At 40.8% G+C, this 19,410-nt stretch overlaps 1 protein-coding gene across 3 annotated transcripts in view; it reads right to left on the reverse strand.

Moving 5' to 3' along the window:
• Positions 1–3,007: 3,007 nt before the first annotated feature.
• RHOT1 (ras homolog family member T1) overlaps positions 3,008–19,410 on the reverse strand; it is a 57,068-nt gene continuing 40,665 nt past the window's right edge. For 2 of the 3 annotated variants that reach the window (XM_089477931.1, XM_089477939.1), the window contains one exon: positions 3,008–8,073. In XM_089477931.1, coding sequence (XP_089334057.1) covers positions 7,956–8,073 — 118 coding nt within the window. In that variant the 3' untranslated portion in view covers positions 3,008–7,955. Of the gene's footprint in view, positions 8,074–10,207; positions 10,352–19,410 lie in introns of all 3 variants that reach the window. The other variant, XM_089477923.1, reaches the window with a different exon arrangement.

The raw sequence follows: 19,410 nt of genomic DNA on the forward strand, positions 1-19,410 counted from the left end.
TCTCCTTCCTCTCAGGCCGGTGGATGGCAGTTATGGAGGGCGGAGTCTCCTTCCTCTCAGGCCAGTGGATGGCAGTTATGGAGGGCGGAGTCTCCTTCCTCTCAGGCCGATACAATAATACATAATAATACAATACGTATTACTGAAATCCATGGTATCTTGATGTCTGTTCTGCATCCCAGCTTCTAAGACTCTTGGATGGTTGGATATTCCACAACAAAAAGAGGGTGAACAACCTGACAAAAAGGCTACAGGTCTAATAGTTGGCAACAAGATTAAATTGGAAGGGAGGAAGGGAAATGGAGGCTTAAAGAGGTTTGAATCTTCATGGTATGAAGAGATGCAGCAAGGAATGCTAGGATGAAACAGCAAACACTATTTTAATTTTAGGGAAAGATGAAAAATCCTCGTATTAGTACAGCAGTAAGCCCTTCTATTAATAAAGTAGGATATTAACTTGAATTAATGCACTAGGTACAGAGGCCAAACTGGAAAGCTAGTATTAGTTGGATTGGAGAACAATCCACTCTGGGATGGTTAAACCTGGTAATTCCCTAAGCAGACCAACCAAAATAACATTATACCTTCTACTTTCACAGGAGGAACACCTATAATTTGTCTTGCTGCAAGCACAGTCTAATCCAGAGGCAGGACTCCCTTCCTGCCCACTACCACTCCTATCACAGCTGACAACTGACCATGCTGCCTGGGACTGACGGGACTTGGAGTGCATCACCACCTCAAAGGTCACAGGGATTCCATCCCTGGTCCCATCAAGGCTCTCCTTTTTCATCCCACTATAAAGCTATTAGAAAGTTGCAGATGTACTGTATATTCCAACATGCTAAGCAATGCTATTTCCCCCTTTTGACTCTTGCTGAAGAATGCTGTTGGTTCTCAAAGCCTCCTCACTAGTCTGGATGTTTTGCTTGGCTTTGCTTACAAAAAATAGTGCACTACTGTTTATTTTTATTTGGAGCAACAGAGGCACCTGTTTGTTTTGATGGCTTGTGATGTGTTTGCTTAGCTCCCCCTTCAAACAAAGGAATCAAAATCCTATGTAATGCTTAACCGGTCAGCCTCTTTTCCTCCTTGTGAAGGACAACTTGCTATTAAGAATTATCTTCCTTTGCTCAGTCTCGGCTTTAATTCAGTTCCAAAATTAATTTCCCACCCTTCAAGTGGCCTCATTAACTGAAACAGAAGCTGCAAAGAACTGGGGGGGGGGGGGGGGCTTGATGCAGCACAACTTAAAATAATAATCCAATGCAGCGTGACATTGCTTGAATAGGGCTCTGCACATTGATTGGTGGGATTTGAATACGCATGTGAGAAACAGGATTTAGCAGATTTCTTTCCATGCATACCCCTACCTCAGCAGCAATTTATAATACAGCAGAGAGAAGTAATGGAAACTGCAAAGGATGTTGTAAAGTTTCTAGATGTTCAAATCAAATGGAACCTTCTTTAGAGAAGAAACCATAGGAATCTAATTTTAAGGGGGGGAAACTGGCTAGTTCAGCTTCTCTTAAACTTTTTGCCCTGGAAGAACCTTGAAATAATTTCCAGCTCTCAGAGAATTCATGTATAGCTCATTTTAAAATCCTCCCAATCACAATGTCACAAGCCCTTAGTGACTTCTTGCAGCACCCTAGGGCTCCAGGGAACTCTAGTTGAGAAATACCAAGTTAGATCTCAAGCCAGACGAGGGCACAGTAAATTAGACATCATATCAAGAGGGAGAAAATCTATTGATGCTAGATACCTATGCAGAATAAATACAGCAGGCCCTTGGTATCTGCTGGGGTTTGGTTCCAGGATCTGCTGTTGGTGTGGCTTCCAGACTCTTAGGAGGCATGCATCATTTAAACAGCATACCTCCAAAGTGACCTGAAGCAGCTTTATGTTGGCCTGTCTGTACGGGGCCAAAATCTGTGGATACTCATGTCAATGCAACAGGGTACTAAAATGGCATCTCTTAAATAAAATGACAAAATCAAGGTTTGCTTTTTGGGTTTTGGGTGGGCGTGAGAGTATTTTCAAATCACAGTTGACTGAATCCTTAGATGTGTAATCTGTGGATGCAGAGAACTGACTGTACATGAGTATCAATTGTAGGGAGAATTATTTCTGTACTAGGCAGCTGCGTTTATTTGAAATCGCTTTCAAAAGTATAGGTATGTCCCAGTCCAAGTCAAGCACTCTCATATTTGGATCTCTCAAGTTTGAAAAAGGATATATCCAACTTGGCTCACTTGCATTTAATTTAGGACCAATCGGTTATTCAGCAGCACTCTTGCTTTTTCTGGGGACTGAATGGCACCTCTAGCACAGTGACTATGGTCCTCCATGCCATTGGATTGCAACTCTCAACATCTTTCATAATTGTCTATGCTGGCTAGCAGTTGATGGGAGCTGTGGTCGAACATCTGAGCGGCAGCAACTGTCCACTGTGGCCCTAAAAGAAGGGGGTTGGAGCGACCAAATTAATGAATGACCTTTAACATCATGTTTGGCAATGTGAGAGAACACATTCATCCTTCTATGACTCAAACAATGCATCTTCCTATCTGTGAACAGTCTCATTTTCTATTTTGTGTGAGTAAACAAACATTATCCTCAAATGTACTGTTTGTTTGTTTACTTATTTAGCGTAATTATACCCTGCTCTCCAGCCACAAAGGCTCTCAGAGCAGCTTACAAAATGGTTAGACAGTTCCCTGCCTTCAGGCTTACAAGCCATCTTCTTTGCCCATCTTGACTTCCTGATAAAAAACTTACTGCTGCTGAAGGATTTTTTTAGGGTACAAAAAAGAGAAACTATTATTCCGAGAACACACCACACACCTTTCAACCAGACTCTGCAAACACTATTACACAAACCCATAGGACCAAGACTGAAGCCAAAGGGCTTAGGAATCTTTTTCAAACTGTACTGCCACTTGGTGGCAACATGCTGTTACTAGCATAAAAGATTTCTGTAAAAAAACAAAACAAAATCCTTTATTTCAAAGTTTATTCATATTACACATTTTGCAAGTCACTTGTTGATCACCTGTAATTACAGCACAGAGACTTCTCGGCCATCATTTACATTTTTCAGAGTAAGAACCCTCTGCCTGAACCCTGGGAACTTTGCAAGCTCTCACCAGGAGCCAAGAGGCTCCTAACCCCTGCCATTTTTGCCTGCCCTTTCATAACTGCTCATGTAGGACAGGACAGGGCAGCTTTCTATCTTGTTTACTCCTGGCAGCTGCATTCTGTGGCAGAAAAAGTAAACAATATGCAACAACAGGCACACACAAGGAACAGAAGTAGGGTTACTGCACACAGATGTGTAACTGGCTAGAGAATACAAATTCAAAATGGAAAACATAAAATAGCTTTCCCATAAAGTATTGTGGCTTGGGCCCAGACTGTTTGCTAGGGAGAAAAGGCCACATATGGTCTTCAACAGTTTTGCAGTCATCATTCGTGGGCACTGGAACACTGAGAGGTAGGTGAGGCTGGCTGCCTTCTTGTTTAGCCGGTAAACTCTTTTTAAAAATTCAGATAGGGTTTCGGAAACCTTCCAGGTGCTTAGAAACCATTTTTAAAGGCACATTTTAAAATTGTCTCTTTAATCTAATTTTGTTTCAGTAGCAGGCTTTGTTTCATGTTTTAATTATACTTTTTAATCAGTTATTACTGTGAACCCCTATTTTTGGAATAATGTTGGGGTATACATTCAATAAATAAGTAGCAATAAACAGGATTTGAAACCTTTTAAATTTCAAATGCCTCTCTAATGAGGAAATCACAGACCGATTCAAAAGATCGACTATATGGCATAAGGCAGTTTTCCAGGATTGTTATGGCTCAAGCCAGTAAAGAGCCAGGTGAATCAAAACTATCACCCTCACTAGTGCCTAGAAAACAGACCACCAATTCAAACAGAGGAAGATACAGGTAACTGCTTTCTACTCTGTAACTTCCAGACACTCATCAAAGGGTGTAACAAGTTAACACTGTAGTAGTCGAATCCAAAACCCAATTCACACGAAGAGCTAAAGACTGGCAAAAGTGATGTGCCCATTATTAAATGTAGAGATTTGCAGAGATTTTATTCCCAGTATCAACAGAAATAATACAGGAAATTTGAAGGTAAAAGTTTTAAAACAAATTTGGCTCCCCTCAAAATACCAGTCGAGATAATGGCCCCAGTGTCTGTGGGCTGACCATATAGCTGAGGAAGGCCAGGCCCAGGAGACAAACCATGCTGCCCCTTCAGAGTGTACTTTCCTTATAGGTATCGAGTATACAGTAGATATACCTTTGGTGTTTAAAAAAAAAGGGGTCAAAGCAGATGGACATATGCATCCAGTAGGTAAAGAGAAAAGAGCCAGTTTCCTACTTATGATTAACTGCATATAGAGGGGCTACTAATGGCTTAATTCCAAGTCATTAATGCTTTATATAGCTGCTTTAATTTGGCATGGCATTAGCCATGTCAGGTCAAATGGAGGAAGACTGTAGAGAGCCAACATAATCAGTGTTTGAAAATCTAAGTTGTCAAGCAGGTAGCTAAATAAGCAGAACACACAGATCTCTTTGCAGCTTTCAGCCCACTCCATCACACACTCTCCTAAGTACTGATCACCTACTATATTCCCATCTGGCAAAGCCAGATATAGCAATCAGGTGATTTAGAAAGCTATTTTCATACATTGCCATAGCAATCTGCTTCCTTTTCTAGTTCTTGTTGAAAGTAAAGCCAGTCAGCAATAAAGCAAAGGAAATTGTAAACATGCTTTAAGCAGAAAGATAAGGTGGATTTTTAAAAAGGAAACATAAAACACCTGGTGGGGAGAACTTATCCCACGGTTTCTCTCTTTGTCTCATGTCACCTAAACACAGATGTAGCAAAGGCAACCAAACAGTCTCTTCTTTGGCATTTTTATGTGGTGGCCACAGATACGAGTATTATAACATATACACCCTGAAGTGTTATAAACAAATGTACTTAATATTTCACAAGATCACAGCAACATATTAGAAGAGAGTGACTGAAACTTGCTAGAAAAATAATATGGGGGGCAATGTCAGATTAATCAGGCACCAGGCCTTGAGCTCAAAATGTTCAGTTGATAGCTCCATTAAACTTATTTTAAATGATATCTGAAGGATCACATTAAAGGGTAGCAGGCCTGGGATAGATCATGTTGCTTCTGAGGACACCAAACTTGGCTAGATGAACTAGAATAAGAGGCATCACTTTTACAATACTCTCATGAGTTTAATGTAGGACGAGAATTTAATTTGCTGTTTTTCCCTCTCATGGTACAAAGTGTGTTTTCTGTTTTCATCAGGATTCACTTGCTCCTGGGGGCTACACAAATACTCAAAAAATTCACACTCACCACTATCTATCCAATTTGCATAACATGGGTTTTAAATCACCAAAACCCGTGTAGTAGGCAAATAGATTTTTTTAATGTTCATGTTATAAAACAATCTAATTAAGATACTCAACTAGAATGGTCATTGCTTGAGTTTGGTACCACTTCTTTTTCTGCAGTTACCACTTTTTTCACTGAGCCAGCCTCAGGAGTTCTGTGGCTAGTCTTGTAGCTCTGCTTTGTGCCCACAATCATTAATATTATCTGTAATGAAAAAATCCCAGGGACAACTGAAAGGGAACACCTGCAAACTACAAAAACAACTTCTTCAAAGAGCAGCATTATAACCAGCATCTTCCTGGTAATTACAGTAATAGTGTAGAAATCCAGGCTAAGCTCAAGCCCTTAACCGGTGGTTTATCTCTTTTCTGAATACCAGCTTCAAAGTCTCACAGCACTGTTAACAGCTGGTGTGTGGGAAGACAAAATCCAACCTGAATTACAGAAGCTTTCTTAAAGAAATCTATCAGAGCTAAACACCAAATTCTGCAACATGAACCTCCAAAACCATCTTGTCCAACTTTCTGAGCAGGGGTGAGCAATGTGTGGCCCCCATTTCTTTCTGTGGCCTTCCAAGGGCCATCACCAGCCCCCATTAAAAATTATAAAAACAAGATACACAGTTTATGTTTGTGAGGATAACAGCAGCCCAGGCAGCTTACCAGAAATCCTATTTTTAGTAGAGAAAAGTCTATTAACACTTCATATGTCCTATCAGTCTTGTTTTTGCTTTTAAAAAAAGTCTTTTTTTTTTTTTGCATCACTTGCCCTTCAAGGTTTCATACTAGGTCCCAAGACCCACAGAGACTGTCCAGTCCTTGTCTCAACCTAAGGTAAAAGCAGTCAATGGTGACCCTCCATTTCCTTCAGTTCTATGAATATCCACTTTACCAGTGAGAAGAAGAAGAGACAAACAGGCCTGACCCAGTAGCTCCAGAATGATTACTTACATCTTTTGTAGCAATGGAACTCCCAACTATATGCCAACTAGAAAGCAATGACAGTTGAAGTGGTTTTATTTTGTGAGGTGTTCTATGTCCCTAGCAAGCACCATGAGTTTTAAATGTTAGAAAGTCCTAACCATTCACTCTACTGCTAACACACAGCATGGCTAAAACTTCCACTGTTTGTTCATAGAGTGTTCCTCCTGTGGGGACTGCAGAAGCATGTAGGGCTGCCTGACTGCTACTAAAAGTCATAGGACTATAAGCAGTTCTGTGCTTACTCTTTTCCCAGCTTGGGGTTCATGGCTCTCCAAGGCAAGAGAAGCTGGGTGTAACTAGCCAGTGCCAACCACTGAGATTTACAACTGAGCAAGATTTAAACCAATAATTGAATATGGTCCTATTTTCAAATGTGAGGTGCATTACATGGCTGGAGATAATGTTTCTTTACTACTGTTCACATGCAATCAATACTGCTTCTCACAGTAGAAGAATGAGCATTCAAACCATAGCACAGTACACTTATTTATTGAAATACTTGAAAAGGCCAGTGGTGGGGAAAACAGGAGGAATTTTCAATGACCCTCATCTTTGTTTGTTTTGTTTTAAAAATGCCACCTACAGGTAATTCCAGCCAAGTTTAGGATGCAGTGCAAATCATGCAACTAGTCTACTACTGAGTAGAGTAAAAGCGCTGTGTACTATTTCAGTTCTATTCATACACAGTTTTTAGAAGAAGGACTTGCAGAAGTGAAGGGATGAAACAAACACTTTAGGTGAATTATAAACAGTTATAATATACAAACTGATTTCTCAATGAATTGGAAAAGGCTACAAAACATCAACTGGGAAATAAGAGAGCCACAGAATGGCACACAGCGCCAGATGTTGACAAGTAATTGACAATACTTGTTTTTCACTGAAGAAAGGAAGACTCATTCTTCTGCCTCTCCTCCTTGAGCTGTGGCACATTTAGCTGTACAATGTAGGACATACACAAACAAAAAAACCAATCAAAGTCCAGTCAAACTGGCCACAGTAGAACACTTTTGTAAAATACAACTAGTGAGTAAATGAGCAGTTAAGTTACTTAAAGAAAAAGAAGAGCCGCCCATCCCCAAACCCCATACAGACTTCTCAAAAAGAGAAGTTCAGATGCCTGTGAAATAAATAAATAAATGAGTAGTGATCCTGGACTTGAACCTACATTGCTGAAAATAAATTCTAATTACACTCTCTCACTCCATTTGCAACACCTAACAATACGACTTCTAATATTCTGGGGGGACATTATGCCTCACTGCCTTAATATGTACAAGTTATGCTACAATAATTCCCTTTTGGCCTTACAAATGTAGCCACTTGTGGCCACTGTAATGCAAAATCTCTTTTCCAGAACCTATGCAATACTACAAGTTTAGGAATATCATTTAAAATAATCTTATCCATGAATTACAAATAATAAAGTAACTCGCATATATAAATATTTCTAGCAGATTTAGAATGTACATAAAAGTTTTTCCCCTTTTGATAGGTCCCTCCCCCCTCCCCAAGAAACATGCTTTCCTCCAGATCATCGTTGCTTTAGTAATGCTCTGTACATGGCGAAGCCCAAAACAGCAAAGACTGTAGCACCAAAACTTGCTCGAAGCCAAAAGGTAGAGCTCTTGAGGTCAGCTTGTGTCACATGCCTGCAATACAAAGATAATTGAAAAGAAAATGAAACCATCTTCTGATGGCAGCATCCAAAAAAGACACACACAACCACACATGTAAGCTTGCTCTTGGAAACTATTACACTTGTCAGTTTAACACCAGTTACAGAAACTCAGTATTTCATAAGAACTGACTTTTTTCTGCTGAGAGTATTGTATTTATGGCTCGGTTACTAGGTCAACTAGACTGAACTGTAATCCAATCTACTTTTGACAGCAGTGTAATAAACAAATTGGCAATATTTGAGTCTGGACCCAACATGCTAGGATGCTCTTCAAGAATCTGTTTGAACCATCTCACACTACCACTTTTTGTTGGTTGGGATTAGATGGCAGAAATATTTGATTACAGAAAGCGGCAACAGAATTGCACACCATGAGAACAAGCCATCCCCTGGTTTCATGCGTAGTAGCAGACATATTGAATTATTAGTAAGATAATTTTTTAGAATTTGTATTTAGATTTGTGTGTTTCATGATTTAAGATTTTGGGTACCGGGAAATAGTTCATTCCACTGTGAACTGATGAGTGTAACATTTTCCAAAGAACAAGAACAGTACTATGGCAACTTTATTTATCATGGCAAATGTCTTTACCACATCGGAAGAACACGCGCAAGGCTGGCCACTGGTATTTTAAGTCCCCTAAACTCTAGCATCCTTCTTCCCTCATCTCTACTTTTAGAATCCATGCCTGCCATTGAGGAACAAATTAAATATCATGAGTCCTAACTGATATAGATGATCCCACATAATCAATGAAAAATTTGCCCAAGCCATGTTATCACTAACCTAGGTATGATGAGTTGAGTAAACAGGGGCTTCTTGTTGGCCTCCACATAGTCATGATGATTTGTCTCAAAGTATTTCTAGTAAATATGTAGCCAAAAAATGGCTGCCCTTCCGCTTTCTCTGTATCATCTGGACCCAACACTGCACCTGTGAACTGCAACTTTCATAATCCCTGACCATTTGCTGAGAGTTACTGGAGTTTTAGTTCAAAATGTTTACAGGACATCAGGCTGTCAATCTTTAATATACACTGTTGCTTAACTATGTTAATACTAGATCTTTAAAAGAAAAACAGACTAGGAAAAAAACCCAGCACATCTACTGATCAGCTCGTAGAAGGCTGGGAAAAGATTAGCCCTCCATCCCTGATCACCGGCTATCTTGCCTAGGGCTGATGGGAACTGGAGTTCAACTATACTTGCAGGGTCACAGTTTTCCTTCCTCTGTTTTAGAGGATGAAGCTGCACCTTTGACATGACACCTAAGTCCAATGGCAGGGCTTAACCATAATATCTAATCATTTACATCATAAAGCTAAATCTGGTACATAGACTAAAAGGTTAGCAAAACAAGCACTAACATCAACAAAAGAAAATACAATGGAACAGAACAGCATGAGAATGATGGATGAAAGAAAGCCATAGTAAGCTTGACAAGACAAAACCACATACCAGTTTGTGAACATGCTCAGCTAGATTACATTTTAAAAGGTAGTTTACCACAGTCTGACAGACAGAACATTTTCAAGCAAAGGTTATTGCAGTGACCTTAATTTAAGGCACACTGATTCTCTAATTGACTGTTACTGAATAGATTTAAGATTGTTCCATAGCACTGAAGACTAGAAAGAATTCTCTGGTTGAGGCATTTTCCAATCCAAATTAGAAATAATGGGATCACCACAGAAGTACAGGACATAAAGAGCCTCCAGGCATAGCATACACTCCATAATGCCAGGCAGAGCAGATTTTCAAGTAAAAATCAAGGAACTAGCAGGCTTCTTCAAAAACACAGTGATTGTGCCATTGTTACACATTGCCACAAATAGGCCAAAACAGATTTAATTTTTTTAGGAACTTAGACAACAATCATTCTGACAATCCATACAACATTGACAGCTTTGTCAGTTTACAGCCAGGAAATCTGTGAAGCAAGGTATAAAACCACTTACAATCAATCTTGATATCTTATGTTTCTGTTTCACATGATATTGAAACAGATTAAAAGCAAATGTCTAGCATGAGTTAGTACTTCCCATGAAAAGCAAGGCATTTGATGGGGTTCTCCTCTAAGGAAAAGCCAGTCAGGAATGTGTTACCTGTGTTCAAGTAACTCTGGATCAAGAGATGACTCCATGAAGATGGAATCTTCTACAGAGCTGACGGCGTGCACTTGGTGAATAACACTGCTCCCCTCGTCTGATAACAGCATGGCACCCAACTCATCTACACGGGCTCTTAACCTTTTTACACACATGCACACAGTTGGCAGTTCATAGCATTACTCAAAACAGCATGTTACATACCAACACAGCTTATCATCAGCTACCCATCTCTTTTTAATATGACAGCCTTTGTTCTTGTGCACAGGTTAATAAAAATAGCATGTGGAAATTAATTATGGATTCAAAGGATGTAGAGACTTAGTCTCTACAAAGCACTGATTGTTTGCAATATGGTGAAGTGACATGGCAATTAATCGTCTGAGGTTGTCTTGCTAAACATGCAATATACCTAGGACAGAACTGATCTGTCAAAATAATTTTACATTTGTTTGTTATTTCAAATTTGTACCCTAAAATTAAGGGAGGGGACTTTTTGGTAAAACTCTACCGCATTACACACCACCATTTAGTACGCGCTCCGCGTGTACTAGGGTTAGGAAGGGGTGTGCTAGGGTTAGGAAGGGTCTCACCTTCCTAACTGGCCCTGTTCCTAGGACGCGCAGAGCGCGTAGTAAATGGTGACGCCCGTCCACACAGGCGCTGCCATATTTACGTCTCGGACGCATAGCGTCCGGACGTGGCATGGTGGAAGTGACGCTGCGAGTACACGCCTCGTGGCGCCACTTCCAGGGGCCAAAAAGGAGCACCATTTCGGTGCTCCTTTTTAGCCTCGCCATCTGGCCGCTGGGGCTTCTCGGCGTAGCTAATGACCGTGGTGGCAGACCGCCCGCTTTAGGGCGGTCTGTAACGCGCCTCTTATTCAGTGTATTTTTAAAATGTGTTTTTATTGGAATGCAGTTTTTATGGGTAAACATGGAAATTACTGTGCTGAATTAACAAGTGTCACTTTGTGATGAGAATATTACACTAGTGAACACTGATATTCTAGACATCTAGATGCTCCTAATGCATAGGGAAATGAAGGGGGATCTAGATGGAATACTTGACCATTCTTGTTAGTTCTCCTAGAAAACACTATGTTATAGAATAGTAGCAGGGGAAAAGGAGTGATTAAACAAGCTTCCCACCCCCAGCCCCTGCCTGCAGCACTGTAAGGCAAACATGGGCCTAGGAATCCTGTGCTTCCTTTAAAATGTGTCATTTTTCTTTAAGAAGGAAATGTGTTTGCAGCTCATTTTAGAAGCAAATTCTCACTTAAGCATCATATATGTGTAAAAGCATTAAACCCTTTGAAACAACGGTTTGGAAGATGGTTTTATTTATTTAAATAAAGAAAAGATGTCCATTTGTCTGGCTTCTGGAGGACACAACAAATTACAGGCTGTCAAAAATACAAACAGAATGTTCTGATCTCTTTGCAGACATGGTGTCTGTGTGTGTGTGTGAGAGAGGGGGGGGGGGAGGAGCACCTAGGGAGTCATTTATACCTTACTATACCAGAAATTGGCATGATATGCAAATATAGCTGCTGCATATTTAGGTGTTCATTTCCCAAGTACTAAAAAAATGAAATCCAGTTGCTTGTAATAAGTTAGATTCTATCCATAGAGAAAGTTCTTTATATTTTAACATTTCTGAAATTTTGAAAAAGGCCATCTGAATGTTAACCTAAAGGCACTTGTGTAGATATTGCCTAGCTTCTGCCTTACATTCATTTCTTCCAAAAACATAATTAAGAATCTCTGTTCAAAGGGATGCTGCCCAGAGGATATTTTTGTTAGCTCAAAACGAAGTTTAGCCCACTTTTCTACTACTTAGTTTAATTTTTAATCGATTAGACTCAAGCTTAGTTTTTCACTTTTGAGAATTAAGCCTCTAACAGCTCAATCCAAAATTAATGGGCTATAAACTCATAAAGGTAAAAAAGAAAAGAAAAGAAAAGGAATACATGTAGTGTTTGAATCCATATGCAAAGATGGGAGAATGCTTCCATCATTGCCTTCCTGACTTGGAAAGTGACAAGTATGAAGAGGAGAAGAACAAAAACTCTGATTTTCCAGCATCTTTGATCTTGTAGAGTCTTCACACAAACAGGCACTTCCCTCTTCAGACCTGTTGATCTCTACATGAGAAGGGATGATGGGGTGGGATGCCAGGCCCACCTCTCTTTCCATATTTCAAACCAGGAAACCAATACCTGAATGGGGCTGATGGTTGTCAGATGTGCCAAAGCAAATTATGTCTGCATTGGAAACTGCCCTGGGATGTACACTGTGAGATACACTGTTGAAATGCCTTAAGACTAAATAGATATGGTGCACTCCTTATAAAAAAATAAAAAATCTCAAAGGGAAGTTGGAAAGCAATAGCTGGACTATGTTAGTATGATTAGGGAAGAGTGACTTGAATCTATACAGAATAAGCAGGATTCCACCCCCTCCCTCAAACCTGCTGACAGTACACTTTTATCAAGCAGTAAAGACTCTTCCGTCATATAAGTACAGTATCAATATGTATTGAATTTGACTTCGATGTGTTTTTTAAAATGAGCACATGCACAAGCATTTATCAAGATTTTGGAAATATTTTTTTCTCTACATAAAAGTGTGTTTCCCAAACAGAAACCAGACAGGGTTTGTAAAAACAAAACAACACCTGTCCATCAGCTTTTAGTCATGTTATTTTGTTATTTTGCTATCAGTGGCAAGAACTAATAAGACCAGTTATGGTATATAAAAACCAAAATGTTATTTTTTAAAAAGAGGTAGAGACATTTAGAAAGCCAAAATAACTATTTAATGCAGTGTTCAGTTCTTACTCTCTGCAAGTGTCAGTAGTATATAGCAAGGTTTATAACAAAACCAAAATTCTTAATGTTAACTATGGGAAATATAAACAGCATTAACGAACAATGAAGCATCCCACCAATTTATCCACATGTATAGTAAGCAGCAGTTCATGTGGACAAACACCAGGTCGGATTCTACCTCAATTTAATGTAACTCATTTTAAGGCACTGACCACACATTTTGTTCTTGTGTACCTTCAAGTCATTTCTGACTTATGGTGACTCTAAGGTAATACCTAGCATGATTTGTTCAGAGAGTGTTTGCCCTTGTCTTCCTCCGAAGCTGAGAGACTGTGATTTGCCAAGGCCACCCAATGGGTTTCCACAGCTGAGTGGAGATTCAAACACTGCTCTCCAGAATTATAGCCCAACCATTAAACACACTGCCTCTGGTTAAAAATTAATCTGTCATAAATACAGATAAATACATTGAGAAATGGTACCGGATTTGTTTTTCTCCCAGATTTTTTTTTCAAAAACCCACTGCATCCTCTTCAGCTTCTACAGTCTCTTAAAAACAGGGAATTGTGTTTTCCTGTCTCCCTGGCAGATCCCCACAGACTGCTTTTGAAATTAAAAGATTTAAAGATCAGTTGGGATAAAGGGGCATGACCTTCTTGAGAAAGGAAAAGCAATGTAAAGAAGAGGTGTAGGCATGTATGTTCCTTTATCTGTTTTGGGTATTATCCTGTGTACAGGTATAGGTACAACAGTGAAGACAAGTAGCAACAAGTCTGCCTGAGTTAGCAGTAATGAAAACAGAGACAAACCCAAAAGATATATAGCATCGGGAATAGAAGGAAGTAAAACAGAGCTGGTACATTTTGTGGTTCCATTAGCTCTCAGCTCTATATCTCAGGTGGAGGATACAGTTCATCTTGCTATCCACACTCCTACCACAGGACTGTAACAACCACATGTGGTTTGAGTTTCATGAAGATTGAAAAGGAATAGTTCACTATGCCTCATTTCTTCAGTCAGATCTAAGGCAACCCTCAGCTGAAAGCAAATGCAGGCAGGGATACACGAAGCCTGAAAAAAAAGAAGAGCGTCCATCCACACCAAAGTGGACTTGCACTTACAAATCAAAGAGTCATCTGTGTAGTCCCAAACCTACTTAATACAATGCACCTTTGGATGGGAGCTAAGAAATGCTTAAACACTATTACAGTGCAAGGAAGGTCAGCCTAAGATAAAAAAATTGTCTCTCTTCTGAAATCTTCAAAATGGGAGAGAACAAAAGAACAATAATGCAGTTTACACTGACTGAGAGACAGGTGGCTTTGTAATACTATTTAGCTGAAAATGCAAAAGGTTTGTGAAATCAACACACTTTGGGCTCAATATAATATATGAAGATCCTGACTTTGGAGTTAAAGATCTTATTAAATATCTCCACCAATCCTGAAATTCTCCAATGAAGAAAAAAGATTTTCCATTAGAATAATTCCAGTTTCATGGTATCAATGAATCAGTGGAAGTCTCCTACTTTTAACAAAGGCCTGTTACAGACTGCCAAAATAAAGCTGCTTCGGGTCTCTTTGGGGGTATGCTATTTAAATGACGCATGGGTCCTAAGAGTCTGGAGGTCGTGCCAAAGCCACACTCCATTCCTAAGCACTGGAGTGCAACTTTGGTGCAGCTTCTGGATTCTTAGGATGCATGCATCATTTAAACAGCATACCTCCAAAGAGACCCGAAGCAGCTTTATTCTGGCAGTCTGTAACAGGCCTAAGATTCAGGCCCCGTTTGCACTGAAAAATAACCTGGTTTGGGAACCGGATTATTTCCCTGAAATGTCACGATCGATTCTATCCGTGGCATTGATTTGCCATGATTGTGGCATTTTACCCCGGAATTCCGTTCACAATTTGCAATGGTGTAAACTGCCACGATCCTGGCAGAGGGGGGGAGGAGGAAGATGAGGAAGAGTGGAGGTGGCTGAGGGAGAGGAAGAGAAGGAATGACAAGAATGGAGGGGGCAATTGGAGGTGGCTGGAGGTAAGGAGCAGGACTGAGGGGGCAAATGGTGGTGGGTGGAGGGTAGGAGCAGGACTGAGGGGAGCAATCGGAGGGGGCTGGAGGGAAGGAGCAGGACTGAGGGGGCAACTGGAGGGCGCTAGAGGGAAGGAGCAGGACTGAGGAGGCAATTGGAAGGGGCTGGAGGGAAGGAGAAGGACTGAGGAGGCAATTGGAAAGGGCTGGAGGGAAGGAGAAGGACTGAGGGGGCAATTGGAGGGGGTCAGAGGGAAGGAGCAGGACTGAAGAGGTAATCGGAGGGGGCTGGAGGAAAGGAGCAGGAGTAAAGGGGCAATTGGAGATGGCTGGAGGGAAGAAGAAGGACTGAGAGGGCAATTGGAGGTGGCTGGAGGGAATGACAAGAACACAGGGGGCAATCGGAGGCAAGATTGGGGGTGAGGAGGGAGGAGGAAGAAGCACAAGAACAGAGGGGGCAATCAGAGGTGACTGGAGGGAGGCAAGAATGGGGGTGGCTGAGGGAGAGGAGGAGGAAGGAAGAAATCGGATGGGAATGATTTTCAAGTTCCCATTGGCTAAAAAATGGTTCTTTTGAAAAGAACCGAAAGAAAATCCATGGCAAAAAACCCAGGGTTAAGGGGGATTTACACCCCACCCCCCATTTTGGGTAAGAAAACCCCAGTGCAAGTATGAACGACTCCCCCAATTCAGGTCATGAAACCCCGGCGCACGTATGAATGACCCTCATTTAAATCGGATTGGAGCCCAGGTTAAAATGCAGTGTGAATGGGCCCTCAGTGTTACTCATTCAGGGATTCAAGACAGAGTAAAGTGCTGCTAACTACACACCTGGATCTATCTTAGTATTTTAAGCAAACAAGTCAAATACACAAGCTAAGTCTCTGACATCCACAAGACATGCTGGTGACCAAAAAAACTGAGCAGATGAGTTGGAAACACATCATGAATTAGCAGGCACACTTGAAGATGATATTTTTAAAAGGATGCACAAGAATGCAGGAAGAGGAGAGTAAGTGCCAGCCAGACAAATGAAAGCGAACACCTGAAGAAAAAAAACAAATTAAATACTGTATAAAAAGAATCCAGTATGACTCAAATATTTTCTCTAAAGTGAGAGTGGGAATCTGTGGCCCTCTTTTTGGACAGCAAATCCGATCAGCCACAGCCAGAATAACACATGAGGAGTTATGGATCAGCAACATCTGGAGGGCCATACGCACACATTCCCCATTCCTGTTTTATATTGCGGACAGTGGTTTTTAGGACAGATATGTTCTTAGCTGTACCTATAAAAGCACAAATCCTGGGTAGTTTAGGCCACCAATATGATGGAAACACAATATATTTTTATTTCTGCAGTAGTTCTAGCTAATGGGCTGTAAGACTGTTGTATTGCAGTTTCTCAAGACGATAAGGAGATTTCTAACTTCAGTGTTGCCATTTCCTACTTACCAGTTAACATAAAGTTTTGAATCAAGAGATTATTTATTTATTTACCAAACTACAAGTAACAAAATGCATTTTCTCTGTTGGAGAAATTTCATCAGGAAGATATAAAGCAGGGGTGGAAATTATGCAGTCATCCTGGCCTTGCAGGGTTGCAACTCCCAGCATTCATTGCCCTAGTTAGAGCTCTTGTGAGGTGAATCTAACAACACCTAGAGGGATGCAAAATTCTCACTTGATATGAATCTTTTCTGTATTATAGTTGGCTCCAACTTATTAAGGCTGCAATCCAGTGGTTCTCATTCTCTGGTACTCTATATATTTTGGACATCAGCTCAAAGAATTCCTGACCACCATCTGTGCTGGCTCAGGCTTCTTAGTAACGAAGCACAAAACGTCAAGAACTACTGCTTCACTCATTTAAGCACACGGCAACTGAGTACTGCATTGACAGGTATGGAACTGTGCTGTGAAGAGTCTGTCTCCCTACTTTCTTTGTAGCAGGAACGGGGAATGAGTGTCAGCGGCAGCCCCCAATTATGGACTACAATTCCTATCAACTCTCATCACTGGCTATCCCTTGCTAGGGCTGATGTAAGATTGCAGACCAATACCATCTGGAGGGTCACAGATTGCCCACCCCTGCTTTATAGCTACATTAGCTAATACATATGAAAATCAAAAGCCCTATTGTTGAGTACCATAGCCCACTGAAGGGGCCTCCCATGTAAACCTCCCACACCATCAAAGCTTCTATATCTTGATCAGCATGAAGCTGTTCTATAAGAACAGCAAAATAAACATATCACACAACACAGAAAAATGTAAAGTTTGTAATTAGCTGTGTTTTTCATTTTTTTAAGGAGAGCAATTAGCTTGGGAAAATGCCTTCCTCTAGTGTTGCTGTGGTAAATGCCAAACAGGAAGGTTTTTCTTCTTCATTCCCCAGACTCCAACACCAATTAAGCTCTATGCTAACAGGAACTGTCAAACCAAATTACCAAACAAAAAACTAAAATAAAAAATCAGAACCTGAAGAAGAAAAAGGCCTCCTCTACACACTGACCAAGGGACGCACAACCTAGAAAGAGTGTGTCCTGCCCCCCCCCCCCTCACGTGAGAGTAAGATGAGAGACAGTGTGATAGTTCCAACTTGGCAAACAAGACCAAGTTTACAATGGTGGGTAAATCAGTATGTAGAGAGATCTTGTAGCACCTTTGAGACTGAAAGAAAGAAGTTGGCAGTATAAGCTTTCATAGACTAAAGTCTACTTCCTCAGATGCATTTGGTGAATGCTGGGTAAAGGCTTAGAAGACCTGATGATTTCACCAATCTTCTGGGAGCTCTACAGAAGGCAAGTATCCATGGAGAAAGCTCTAGAACTTTCTGGGATATGATGGTAGATCTCTGGCATACTGCGTATTTCTCAGATTATTTCTAACCCTGTTTAATCTTATGGAACAGTAAGTGCTCCCAACTAGATATGTGAAATGGGTATAGTCTTGGATGAGGTCTCTGCTTAGCTGAATTGGTTGAGTTGGGTTGAGCTATCTACAACGCCAGATTATTTATCCACATGTTCTACTATTGTTTATTGTACCAGTCACTCACTTCCCAATATGATTTGACTCAGTAAATCAAGCAATTTTTCTGTCAAACAGTGGATCATCTTGATTAAGCCCAAGCCCAGTTCATAAACTGGGGAGCTTGAAAGGATCTAAAACCCATCTGATGAGCCCCAGGGCTGCACCAATAGAGACAATTGCAGGAAGGAATGTCCCACACATGCTCCAATGTCTGAACTACTGTTATGTCTGGGATATTACAATCCCAGTATTACAAACAATTAGGACAGCCATGGAGGGGTTTTGAACTTCATCAGTAATTCTGATCTGAGCAAGGTTTACAGAGTAGTCCTGTCATGCTTTGAATAGGAATATTACAAAATTCAGTATTGTCAACTCTTGCCTGGTAAAACCCCTCCAAAGTCTTACACACAGGTGTTTCAGCCCAGATACCCAAGATTCTTTTAATTTGAGATGCTAAAGATTGAACCCGAGGCTTCTTGTCTGTGAAGCAGAACATTTGTCACAGAGCTATGGCCTCTCTTTTGTGTTCTTCCAAAAGACAAGCACTCCTAAACTGAGAAAACGAATAGGTTAGGGAGAAGGCTTGGCTATGATTTGACTTTTGGTTTCTAGTGACATTTGGTGGTCTCTCCTTCACCCACACAAGCCGCCCTGAGGGTCGAGGAGGAGGGGTTGGTATCTTGCTATCTAACTCCTGCCAGTTTCAAGTTCTATCTTTTCCCCCCAGCTATCATTTCTCTTCTTTTGAGTTTCATCCTATTAGACTCTTCTCTCCTTTACAGCTCTGGGTTGCAGTTATCTATCGCCCTCCTGGTTCTGCCACCCAGTTCCTCTCTGACTTTGAATCATGGCTGACATTCTTCCTTTCAGACTCAGTCCCCACTTTGATCCTAGGCGACTTCAATATCCACATTGACGATTCCAATAACCCTACAACATCTCGCTTTAACTCTCTGCTAGCTTCTTTTGGCCTCCAACCACACTCCAACTCTTCAACTCATTCTCTTGGTCACTGTCTTGACCTAGTTCTTGCTGCAAACTTCTGACTACCTGGCACTTGACTTTCCACTATCTGATCATCATTTAATCTCCTTTGCTCTTACTTATACTCCTCCTCCTCGCCATACTATTCAACGCCATTTTCGTGATCTTCAATCTGTTGACTCTAACCATCTTGGTCTGACCCTGGTTTCATCTCTCTCTTCCCTAAATCTCGGGGATTCTGCTGATTCAGCTATGTCTTTATTTAACTCCACTCTTTCCTCAACTCTTGACCATTTTGCCCCTGTCTCTG

This window comes from Sceloporus occidentalis, unplaced genomic scaffold (genome assembly GCF_023333645.1).
Source record: "Sceloporus occidentalis isolate IW3139 unplaced genomic scaffold, rSceOcc1.0.p SCAF_1, whole genome shotgun sequence".
Classification (NCBI taxonomy): domain Eukaryota; kingdom Metazoa; phylum Chordata; class Lepidosauria; order Squamata; family Phrynosomatidae; genus Sceloporus; species Sceloporus occidentalis.